The sequence below is a fragment of the Apiospora kogelbergensis genome (assembly GCF_038363985.1).
Source record: "Apiospora kogelbergensis strain CBS 113332 chromosome Unknown utg000001l_segment0_segment0, whole genome shotgun sequence".
NCBI classification, from domain to species: Eukaryota; Fungi; Ascomycota; class Sordariomycetes; order Amphisphaeriales; family Apiosporaceae; genus Apiospora; species Apiospora kogelbergensis.
Window position 1 is genome coordinate 532,712 of NW_027117418.1, and position 12,491 is coordinate 545,202.

The 12,491-nt window shown below is 49.5% G+C and overlaps 4 protein-coding genes across 4 annotated transcripts; all 4 read left to right on the forward strand.

Moving 5' to 3' along the window:
* Positions 1-223: 223 nt before the first annotated feature.
* Positions 224-1,824, forward strand: PG998_000181 (uncharacterized protein; the record flags this gene model as incomplete). The annotated part of the gene is made up of 7 exons (XM_066866999.1): positions 224-331; positions 381-434; positions 506-549; positions 608-876; positions 925-1,513; positions 1,689-1,702; positions 1,757-1,824. The coding sequence occupies 7 exons, from the start codon at positions 224-226 to the stop codon at positions 1,822-1,824; spliced, it is 1,146 nt and encodes a 381-aa protein (XP_066735414.1).
* A 2,049-nt stretch (positions 1,825-3,873) lies between these two features.
* PG998_000182 (uncharacterized protein) lies at positions 3,874-6,211 on the forward strand (the record flags this gene model as incomplete). Its single annotated transcript, XM_066867000.1, has 3 exons — positions 3,874-4,572; positions 4,634-5,551; positions 5,606-6,211. 3 exons carry the CDS (start codon positions 3,874-3,876, stop codon positions 6,209-6,211), a joined length of 2,223 nt encoding a protein of 740 aa, XP_066735415.1.
* Positions 6,212-7,918: 1,707 nt separating this feature from the next.
* Positions 7,919-9,481, forward strand: PG998_000183 (uncharacterized protein; the record flags this gene model as incomplete). The annotated part of the gene is made up of 1 exon (XM_066867001.1): positions 7,919-9,481. One exon carries the CDS (start codon positions 7,919-7,921, stop codon positions 9,479-9,481), a length of 1,563 nt encoding a protein of 520 aa, XP_066735416.1.
* Positions 9,482-10,273: 792 nt separating this feature from the next.
* On the forward strand, positions 10,274-11,854 carry PG998_000184 (ankyrin repeat-containing domain protein; the record flags this gene model as incomplete). The annotated part of the gene is made up of 1 exon (XM_066867002.1): positions 10,274-11,854. The coding sequence occupies one exon, from the start codon at positions 10,274-10,276 to the stop codon at positions 11,852-11,854; it is 1,581 nt and encodes a 526-aa protein (XP_066735417.1).
* Positions 11,855-12,491: the final 637 nt, after the last annotated feature.

Consider the following 12,491-nt stretch of genomic DNA (forward strand, 5'->3'; position numbering starts at 1 on the left):
CAAGGAGCACTGTCATACGTGGCAGCTGTCCCCAAGTTTAAACATCACTTTCCGAGCATTTTCATGACACGCTGTCACCCGTTGATCTGATATTTATCGTCCTACTCTCCGCATAGCTGCATTGCATTCAAAAAAACACGTCACGCTTTCCAGTTGGCGGTTGATCACGCCTCTGGGAGCATCGTGATAAATCACCTCCTAATCATACAACGTGCTAGTCAAAATGAATTGGACAAAGGACAATTCAAAGATCAGCATTGCTGACTTGGCGAAAGTGTTCAAGTATGAGGAAAAACCAACAACGCTTATAACCTGGGAGAGTGGCAATAGCGTGAGTTGTTTTCGCAGTCGCCCCCTAGCAGTCACTGATATTCAAACAGGAGCCACATGCTAGATCCCTACTGGATAGCCAGTGGCAAGGATGGCTAGCACACGTAAGTAGCATGATATGTGAGTAAGCCGTTGGTCGGTTCTGCTGTGTTGCTGACATGAAATCTGCTCAAAGCAACGCCATGATAAGCCAGATTCGGAACCAGCGGTGTACATCATGTGAGAAGATGACGGGATTGTCGCTTCCTCGAGTATACCCTGACACTCATGTCTCTAGACTTGCCAAATCTGGGCTGCCCAATACCCCGTTACCTTGGGGCCCTTCATCAAACGAAATGACAACAGCACCGGCGTCCAATGCCGCCACTCGAGGAAAACGTAGTCTTCGGACTGTACCATTCTCGCAGGTTACCTTTCGTCACATAACAGAACACTTTTGCATACATGGGTCTATCAGTGCTGTGGTGAATCGCGCCGATGTTCCCGTCTTCTCCCATGCTCAAGTGCGAATGACCGACAGTACTGGTCAAATGCGTCTGGCTCATGGTAAGTAAAGCCCACAGCTATCAGTGACACCAACTCATGGTTGAACAGTGTACAATTGCCGGTCTTCCAATAGTTGGGAGAAGGACCTTGCCCTTACAATCACCTACCTGCCAGAATGCCGGAAGACATACTGTATCATGTTCGGATGCGACGAGGTGATAGAAACCGAAGTCCAGAAACGACTGTTTGCAGTTGGTCCTGATATTTTCTTTCCTCTTGTAATGCCTGGGATACTGGTAGAGCTGGAGCGAGTTCGCCACATGGGAGTTGTGACCAAAGCCCTCGGATTGATGGAAACAAAGATAGCAGAGCTGGAATCCATCCACAACCTCATGGACGAAGGATTCGCGTCTCGCGAAGCGGAACAGCGCAGCTCAACTCGAAGGACACTGTGGCTTGACACAGCATACCTCCGAGATGGTCTGACCACCTGGAAGGCACAGCTGGAAAGGCTACGGTATTGTGTTGCTGATCTCGGGAATAGCCAAAAACAAAACCACAAGCAGGACCAAACCGCGCAATCTGGACACTCGGCTGACGACTTAACTTGCCACGCCAAAACGAGTCAAATAATGGCGAACCGTATAGAGGCAATCGAGGAAGAATACTCTCAGGCAATCCTGAGTTGTTCTATGAGGTTAGAGGGAATGTCCATAGCAACGCAATGGGTAAGTGAAAAGTGACTGCCCTTCATATCCAAGCTAATAGGCAACAGGCACAGGGAGAAACAAACTTGTCCATAGCTATAGCTACTAGTCATGACTCGAAGGTTATGAGATCTATAGCGATTATCACTATGTTATTTCTTCCAGGCACCTTTTTCGCGGTAAGTAACCCGGGTCTCAGAAGAACCATTGAGGATTACTGATACGACACCCAGGGCATCTTTTCTACCAGTTTCTTCAGCTGGCAAGGCTCGGAAACAAGTGGCGAGTCTGGGATCTCTAGTTTCTTCTGGATATATGTGCTGTTCACTTTGCTATTCACTCTCCTCACAGTCGGGTTATGGTGGTATATTGTAATTCATCGCCCAAAACAGAGACGAAACTCGGAGGAAGCCGAGTACCAAATGACATAGGATATTTCTCTGGTTCTTTCCACCGTGTGGAGAAGAAGATGCTTTCTCAAATATGCGGCCTTATCTCTCTTAAGGGCTTTAGCGTCAAGTTCATTGTTTTATTCAATATCATATACACCGTGTCACTCACAGCTAAGTAAGTGCTTGGTAATGGAGTGACCTCTTCTTAGGGATAACCATTACCTCAACTCTGAAGTTTGACGGACTAAAAGGTTCCCTAGTTGCATCTCTAGGATATGGGGCTTGACAGAGTGTATGGGAAGTTCCATTGTTGTCGTTTTCATGCCTACGGGGAACTCTCTCTTTGATGGCGTCATTGTACTGACGGGGAGGAGGCAGAGTGACATGAAGTAGATAATGAAACGAATTGTTTATTCGCTTTCAGTTCGATGCTAAGCTGTCAAACAAACAGAAGAAATCGTATAGATATGACTCTCAAAATGTGCGCACATGATCAAGTGTCTATTATGATCACTGACCTCGGAACTCCTCAAAAGAAACCTATCAAATGAGATGCCATGGGATCAACGGCGAAAATCCTGCGATGGGCCATGGCACAAATCAACTGGAGCCCAGAAGATTCATTTCCTCGAAAGCCTTACGTATGATGCGTTGCCAGAAGCATTCGAAGGAGACTCATTGGCAAGGCAGTTGATGGCTAGCTCAGTAGGCAGACTTGACGCAGGACTGGAAGATATCCCCATTCCATGCAAGGTGGTGGCGCCTATAACGTTATTGATGAACATTAAATCTATGAAATGGAAAAAGGTACACACCATACTCTCATTGGGCATGGACCTGTAGTCTGCCTAGTCCAAAGGTAGATTTCATGCAGTGGTATGCGAGCTGCAGGCTAGGTCCAAATGCAATGTCAGCAAAGCCACCCCAGCCGAATTATGGCTGTGTGTGGTATTAGAAGCCACACACCGACTGAGTATGCTGGAAAATCCAGTGATCGATTTAATTATCGACGTTTTTACTCTAGAAGTATGTACAACCTTTACTCGGGCGTCAATTCAGCCTATACGAGTGTATACTGGGCGCGTGACGTGGAGGGTAGGTACCGAGTTGGACCGAAATAGAGGGACCTTGACATTCTTGGCGCTTGCTTGTGTCCCCATTTTTGGTGTTTCTGATGTGACTGTTCGCGGTGGGTGGTGTAGATCGACTCCCCTTGGGATAGCCCGTTTCTGTAGCATTGTTGCTTGCCTGACTTGGAGGTAGGGTTCACAACCATGCTGGCTCTTATTTGATTGCCAGTTTCTGTTGCTTATCCCAAACTAGAAAGTGTTATAACAAACACTCCGGGCGATAAGCACCTACTAATAGTTTGTTGCGAAACTGTGAATAACCTGTCAGGCTGAAAAAGGGGTGAGTCACGTACTGAGACTCGGAATTTCTAATGCGTATTTCAAGTTTTTGTTTTATAATATGAATTATCTCAAAATAGGCACGGAATCATCTGAGATATAACAAACAAGTGAGGACCGCCGTATAGAATGGTGTAAGTGGCTAAGGTTTCGATGTATTCTAAAACCTCAGGGGTCTGGGAGCTTGTTGGCCATTCTGTCGGGGAATCCTTGAGACGCCCGAAAACACCAACATGATAAGCCGAGCTAATGCATCTCGCTCAAAAGTGTAACGCCATCGGGCGTAGCTAGGCAGAATTCCATGAAAATCAGCTCTGATTGCATGCAACGCCCAGAATCATAATAATGCGAAAAGTTTATTTAAATGACAGATCTGATATTGAGTTATTTGATTCACTGCATGAACTCTCATTTGCGCTAACGAGGCTTGTTCCATCCTGACCACCTATCATCTGAATCCGAGATCCTTCAAAAACTTCACCTCATACCCACAATCCCTTCCATTATCCAAGGTCCATGCTGGTCACTGTACCGGCTCAAGAACCTATCATGTCTGTGACACCAAGCCCTGACGCTGAGCGCCTACATCAAACGGTCCCGTTCCAATTGCACGCCCATGAGCAACCTTCCCCTGAAGACTCTTCGTTCTCCTCTCATACTGAGGAAGTCATCAAATACTCTTCTCGTATAGCCGATCGAATACGAGGGGCGTTGATCCCGAACTCCGAGGAGAAGACTCACTTTCTTCCCGTGATCAATATATCAGAAATTATCACCGAAGACTCAATCAGGGATGAGTTAGAGAGATTCCCCTCCAAAGAGACCTTGAAGAATGCAGCCAACTGGGCCGCTTTCATTGTCACCCCGAACGACAGATCCGAGACTGGCATGAAGAAGATATTTGCTCTTCTCAACATGATTGAGAGAGCAGATTTGATTGAGGGGTTTATCGAGTCTGAAGGAAGACTGTGTGACTCCGATCTACCTTTCGAGATGAAGCAGTTGAATGGCCAGTCTCGCGGATACGAATTCCTGTTTGGAAAACTAAAGTACTTTGAGATGGAAGCGTTGTTTACCAAACAGCAATTGTTTCTTGTGCCAGTGTTTGGTAGGGGGATCGTTCAAGTACACAAATATGCCATCTTGCCATTCTATGAGGACAAGAATGCGTCGTCAAACTTCGGACATGCCGGGACAGTGAAGAAGGTCAAACTTCATGCAGCCCATTACAATGATGGAACAAAGTCGGTCAGTGTTTAACAAGTCATCATTGAAACAAGGCGAAAATGGCTCACATTCAATTAAACAGGTTTCGTCGATCAGCAAGACATCCACCGCTTCTGGCAATGAGGAGGACATTATGCTGCCATGCGCTATCAAGACGCTACACGCGAACGACTTTCAAACACGCCCAAGCTCATACCCGGCGTCGTGCGAGAAAGAGATAAGCAACCTGATGCGAGTTCGAGATATTGACCAGGACTACCTGATTGAGCTTTTATTTGCTTATATCCACGATTCGAAGTACCACCTCGTTTTCCCCTGGGCAAATGGAAACTTGAGGAGCCTTTGGAGAGACCAGTACCCAGACCCAAACACACCTCAGCGGAATGACAGCCTAGCTAGATGGGTGTTTGAACAGAGCCACAGGCTCTTACAAGGCCTTAAGATCATTCACGGGTATGGAGTGAGACGCGGGTCGAATGGGACAAGAAATGCAGGGCACGGTACACACGGCGACCTGAAGCCAGAGAATATTCTGTGGTTTGGGGAGCCGGGCAATCACCTTGACCTGGGGAAGCTCAAGATCTCAGACCTGGGTGGTGCCCAATTCCATACATCCTTCTCTAAGTCCCTTGTCCACTTGAGAGAGCTCCATATCACAGACACATATCAGGCGCCAGAAGCATACTGGGTTGATACAGTGGGGCAAAGCTACGACACCTGGTCGCTGGGGTGTGTGTTGCTGGAGTTCATGACCTGGTATTTCCAGGGCTGGAAAGGGGTTGACGACTTCTCGAAGTCCCGTGGCGTGGACAACGACCCCTTCAGCGATGGAACTGTCCACGGGGACTTCGTTCTCTCACGTCACGATAGACTTAAGAGAGATGGGCACCACGCCAATAGCATCCAGAAACACTGGTTGAAAGATCGATTTTTCCACCACCAGCCACATGAGACAAGCGGATGCGGCTTCTTGGCCAAATCGAAGCTCTCAGTCAAGATTGTCAGTTTCCCCCCCACCCCATGTGGACATGACATATACTAAAACGTTCCACAGCAATTCAACCAGCTATACCAGCACCCTATGTCTTCTCAGTTCTCCACCGACTACCTCAAAATTATCGAGGAATGTCTTTTGCGTGTAAATAAAGAGAAGCGGGTGCCCATTAACGACATCCTGCAACGGTTCGAGAAGATGAGAGACGACAGCAAGACGGACGTGGACTACTGGACCGGGTGTCCGAGAAAGGTGGTTCATCCAAGAACTGGTTTATCGGAGCTTTGCTCTTTTGCCGACCTGGACACTGGTGCAGCCGATGACGGGCACGTCTGCGAGGCCCGACATGCAGTTAATACTCGAAGTCACTTCCGACCCCTCCTAGAGACTATACTCACGAATGATGGGGCTGTGAGCGGTCTGCCTGCTAAGGGAAATCACCTCTCCCCGTCCGATGGTCAGGACATAAGGGCTAGCCAAGGCAGCTTTCAAACCGGCACTGAAACGCTGGTCAGCCCGTTAGATAGGCGAACGATGGAAACGCCAGGAAAGGGAGGAAGTGAAGAAAAGGCCTTGGAGTCACACAAGCGTGTCAGGGTGCGAGATTGCACCCATCAGCTGAAAAGTAGAGTCCAGGCTTGGATCAAATGGGGTTTCTCTAAATAGGGAGGTGAAGCGAAAAGGTGGCTTAGAAGTCAGGGCCGGCTGCATGTACTTGACTTGTGATCGCTTCTATCCAGAGTTGTGACGTCAATGGACCAAGAAATATTTAATGATCTCTCTGCCAATGTTCACATTCCAGCAGCCGAATGGGTGTGCTCAATGGAAAGGATGGTTACATTTCCCCAAGCCACACCTCGTAAAGCTTGTCTCCTCTTACCAGGCTACCAATTAATTCGGACCACGCGATTTCCAGCGCCGAACAGTGTAACACAACATAGCTAGGTGCTCAGTCAGCGAAGCTGATTGATTTTGGGAAGACTGGACAGATGCAGATGTGCCATGCCGGCCAAAGGCGACATCCCGCTATCCACAGCCGGTCCGTTGGTACTATGGCGCCCAATATCCCAATGTTCTGGTGCATCTCCAATTCCAAGGGAATATATTCTGGGAAAGGTACTTCCGTGGAGTTTGAAGGTGGACCATTGCTTTCACCCCTATCTTCATAGCTCTATGTTCCGCAGCCTCCATGCCCCATCATGTATGTGACTCTTAATGGCACGATGATAGATCGTGATGGCGAATGACATGCTATAGTATACCGTCGAGAGGTATAGGTGACAGTAACCCAGAGTCCGTTTGGCTTCATTGAGTTTCATAGTCCAGTATTTTCAGTGCATTCGCCGTCATCCATTGCAGGCAACCATCTTCGTCATCGAGTTGGTGGCGAAGGGCTGGGACTTCCGTCATCTGCGCTACCTTGGAGGGGGGAGAAGTGACATATGACCGTTCGTTATATTGTCCATGCAATGTTTTAGCCGCAATGTCCAATCTGTTGGTTGCTTCGGTGAGAGAGGTGCCTGTTTCACAGTCTAAATGCCTCTAGTGATAAGCGGACACCAACGAGACGGTGCATTCGGGAGGACGTAAGTTATTCCAATGTCAGTGTGGTCGCACAAATCCTGCATAATCCAGGCGCTCTGCCTTCCTGTATAATATAGTGATGGCACCCGTTGGGCATCTATAGTATATATGACTTCGACCAGGCTGAGCGGCGTACTAATCTACCTGCGAAATGTGTCATTTCCACAGCCCGCAGCGTTTTGGCGGTAGGGAATTCATATATGATGACCTCGCATGGATGCTTCTCCCATTTCTGAGGGCGTATTCGATCGATGTCTACTTATCTCTCCAATTTCCCCTGCTTCGAATTACCCAGACACATATCAGCAGGATCGTATATCCAACATCTCTCATCACGGTCCATGCTGTCCTTGTTTCCTGACTGCTTTAAAGCAGTAAAATGGCTAGCCAAAGCAGACCCATCTACCTCCAGCATGCCCTGGTGCCGGGGTCTAAGCAATTTCGTATCCTCCGCCTGAATCCTCTCCAAGATGGTACAGAGAGAATAAAACTTCAGGGGAACCTGATTGTCCGCAGTTTGGATGAGGTTGGACTCTCCTTTACTACTTTGTCATATATGTGGGGTGAGGTTGCCTCAGCCCACTCAGCGATGATGAGTGTCGACGACGAGGACATACCCATCACCAATTCCCTTGCTTCCGCGCTTTATCACATCAGATCGCGCAATCCCGGAGTTCTCCTCGACATTTGGATCGACGCAATCTGCATCAACCAAGGTGATGATGTCGAGAAGTCGCATCAGGTTCAAATGATGACAGAAATATACCGATCCTGCTCGCAAGTCATTGTATGGCTGCCGCCGCCCCCGAGACTCCACAGCTCGCTACTTCCTCGCCCGAATTTACCTTTGATCTCGGCGGTTTTCTTTCTTATCTCGCAGGCGACCACTTCCACGATATGCCAGGTTACTATGCCAACGCGGATACGGGCCAGTACGAATTCAGAGAATCTGACGAGTTCCTAGCTATGTGGGAAGGATTTGAGCTCCTTGCCTGTAGCCCCTGGTGGACAAGAGCATGGACGGCACAAGAGATTATTCTCCCTCCGCGTGCAACATTCTTGCACTGCGATGCGACACCATGCGACTATCAAGCCATTGAAGATGCCGACCAGGGTTGGTGGCGCCTGGTGACCAGCACGCGGGCTTGCTGTAAAGACGCCGTACAACGCTTTCCTAGAGACAAGATGCGGACTTTCCAGACTTTCCTCAGGAAAGTGTACAAGCTCGATGCAAGACGATCAGTATCAGGCCGGAAACTAGACGGTCGGGATAACTTCTTCGTCGTAGTCAGGTCTTTCTCGGATCGACAATGCAAGATGAATCAAGACAAAGTCTTTTCACTTTGGAGTCAAGCACGGGACGAGTGTTATAAAGGTTATGAGTTGGACTACAAAAGCCCCATAGAGGCTGTCTTTACTGAAGTGTTCACTCGCATGCTCAAAGAAGCTTCGACTAGCTTTGTTACCAAGCCGTGGCCAGATTTCAGAGTCCTCTACGGGTCAGGATTTGGGCCGACCGCAAGCCTTTCTGGAAAGCCATCTTGGGTTCAAAACTTCAGTCATTTTGACTCCAGCGCATCAATGGATGCCATCATGGATAGAATGACATGTTCAAGACTCTACAGGGCTGCAGGTTGGGAGACTGGCATTATGGAGGTTTCTGGTCGCGAGCTTCACCTTCATGGTCAAAAAGTGGACAAAATACGATTTGTCACAAACGCCGTGGAAAATGCCAGTGATAAGGAAAATCTAAAAATGGTATTCACGGAATGGTACGGCATGCTAGGAACCCATCTGGGAAGCCGAGACATGACCAAGGTACACGTGGAAGTGGCACGGTTGACATGTGCAGACGTCTATCACGCCAGTTTACCACCTTGGCAAAGATTGATGAAGGCTATTCTCTTCGCTATGCGCAATGCCTTATTTGTGTCCTGGCGCAAGATCAATAAGGAGCTGGACTTCCAGAAGATGGGTGACTCCGAACAGTGGCGGAGGGCCCTGCCACTAGATTACCCCTGGGGATCGTGGTGGCAGGATTTCATACGCACGGGCGATTTGGAAATTGTAGACGGAGGATACAGAGATGCTGTAGAGGCAGCAATGACTGGAAGGGCCATGTTTATCACAGGTTCCCTTCGATTGATGGGGCTATGCCAGCCGCAGGCCCGCGAGGGTGACGAAGTATGGATTGTTGACGGCGCTCGCATGCCATTTGTTCTCAGACCAATTGAAGCACAAGGGAGTGGTATGGTGCAATATTGTATGGTGGGAGACTGCTTTGTACACGGATGCATGGATGGGGAATACGCTAGGTCCCAGCAGCAACGAGAGCGCATCACGATAGTTTGAAAACGGCTACCATATTCAATCATTCATTTTGACGGTTTTCTATTCACAGTTTGACCCATCGCTAGTCACCTTGCCCATAAGTACGCAACAGCTACAGAGAATGAGGTATATGTATTCAAGAATGTGAAAGCCTAGAGCCAAGAAAGGAGATTGAATATCGGGCGATATATATCCGGCTCCAACGTTTATCAGAGTTGTCCGGCAGCCCGGTAATCTGGTTGGTCCGCAGCGGTCAACTCAAGCTGGTTATCTGACTGAGTGTTCTTCTTCTTTTTGTTTGCTCGATGTTGAGTTCGATGTTGAGTTATAAACCCAACAGGCTCTTTATCTCATCCATCCCAAGCCCGAGGCTCCCAAGCCATTCATATTTGAGTCGTTCGACGAATTCGCCCCTATTATGGATACGACAGGGGGTCTGACCCATAAGCAACCCTATCTCCGGCTACCCTGAGCCTGGGATGGCACGGCGAGTCCATCATCTATCCACTTCTTGAGATGGCTTGACCAGGGAGCACAGTCCTGGAGGCCGTCTTGGGCCGTCAATCAAACCTAGTTTCACATGAACAGCGGGTGGGCATGGTGACTGCGAATAGCTTCACCGGTGACTCAGAGTTTTGCCCGGGCCGAGAACAAGCTCTTTCATTGCACACTACGGCGAGACCAATGTGGAGACGCTGCGGGTACGGGCGCCTCATTTCCTTTCAGTATTTAGTATCCCGACCTACCACTAGGAAACAGGATTTTATTCATTCTTTTTTCAATATCACAGATTCCTTTTTCTTTTTGGGAAAAATGCCGAGTCTCTCTTCGTATACCCCGAATGCTGAAAATATGAATGGGCCGGATGGTTGGGGTCCATTGATAGAAATAATCGCTGCCAACGATGTCGAAGCACTTGAAGAGTATATCGAGAGGTATGGATTGCACGACTCGAGGATTACAAACGGCCATGGCGATATGTTTGAGGAGGCGATTTCGCATGGAAGTGTCGACGTCTACCGCAGGTTTCTCGCATACCAAAAGGCCCAAGCCGCCGCAGGCATTCATCTGCGTCTTCCCTATATGCCGCTACGCCAGGCCTGCTGGGCTTCCCAAGTAGGCATGGTGCGCTACCTGCTGAGTAGTTCAGACGACATCAAGGCGCTTATCTCGACCCAAGACGAGTATGGACGAACACCGCTTCTCTCCGCATGCACCCCCCTCGGGCACAGCCCGTCGAAACAACGTGTGCAGGAAGAAATTGTAGGGATCCTGTTGGACCACGGCGCCAGCGTGCAGGATCGCTTATGCAATGGCAACAATGATCCCTGGAAAGAAGATGGCCGAGAACTGTATAATACGCCATTGAGCCTGGCCATGAATTATATAGGGCCGGCTTTGCTCCGTCGTTTTATCGACCTCGGCGCACCTCTGAGCTTGCCGCTTGTGCTTGAGGTTCCGCCACAGGGGAAGAGCTACGTGGACGTCACGCTCATGCATATTGCGGCCACATTTGTCAACTGCGACGCCATCGAGATCCTATTAGGAACTTCCGAAGGACGGGACATGGTCCATATGCGCGACAAGCTTGGCCGCCTGCCAATCCATTGGGCGGCCAACTGCGGCACGCACGACGCGGACATGATACCAAATGAAGAGACGACGCGCCGCGCCGTCAAGACCATGGAGCTGCTACTCCCGCACTCACCCGTCAATGACCTCGACACCTTGGGAAACACGCCCCTGCATCTCGCCACCACATTCCAGCGTCACTCGTGGATAACACACAACGAAGGCAAAGAGGGCCATCCGCCGTCCTTCCGCAACGCCGTCAACCACCTGCTCCTCGACCACGGCGCCGACGCCGCGCTTCGCAACCACAAGGGCGACACGGCGCTCGGGCTCGTGATCGCAACGCGGGGACACCCGGCGCCGACTGCGCTGGTCTCCAGCCTGCTGGCGCACGGCGCCGCGCTGAACGAGGCTGCCGACGCGGAAGGGAACACACCGCTGCACCTTGCGGCAAGGAATCTTCCACCGAGCCTCGACATCGTGAAGTTCCTGCTTAAGCGGGGCGCCGACCCGACTCTGCCCAACGCCCATGGCGACACGGCGGCGCACATGGCGTCGCGGAGCCAGGCGGGCAACTATTTCAACGACGTGACGCGGGACATTGAGCACGTGCTCGATCTGTTCGAGGCGGCGAGCGGCGCTGCGGGACTGTGCGACGGGGCGAATAACGCGGGCGGAACACCGCGCGGGGTCCTGATTGAGGAGCAGGCGAACTTGGCCCAGAGGATTAAGAGCGAGGAGGAGATGGAGATGCGGCTTGCGAGGGGGAGAGGGGCATATAGAGGGTCTTATAGAGGGCTAGGAAGGGGTAGGGGGTCTTGAAGGGAAGGGACTAGATATATCATATGACAGTGTTACATACTGTAACGGGGCTAGTGCGTCGCAACATCTGCGTACAGCCAGGGTATAAAAGGTTATATTAGTTATTAAATAACTTCTAAATATATAGAATATAATAACTTCAGGCCTGGGTGATAAAAAGGGGGAGGAAAGGGGTCGTTAGTAAGTAATAACTCAATTCTTGATTCAGCCGCCTGCTTTATCATGGATAGCTTTCGCTCTTGTCATTCAGGTTCGTCGCCTGGGTTTAATTAGCCCCTATCCAGAATCGTCCTTTCGTCTAGAGTATTGTACAGTTGGCGTTCGAGGTTCCTATGAATGCTCTGTAACTTCAAAACGCTGTAAAATATTTCATTATAAGCAGGGTGCTTATTCTTTCTTTTCTTCTTTTCAATTCAATATGAAGGTATCAACCCAACAGAAACTAAACAAGCAGGGTGCTATCAAAAGAACAATCTTGGAATTCCTTATTACTAGTAGAAAGATTGCGACCGTTTCAGACATGGAAGCAAGATATGAGAAAACACCAACGATATCAGAACCCAGAGCGCTCTAGAATACAGCACACCTGTATTATACCACCTCAATTGGCCCCTCTCAGCCGAGTTTTCCAAAAACC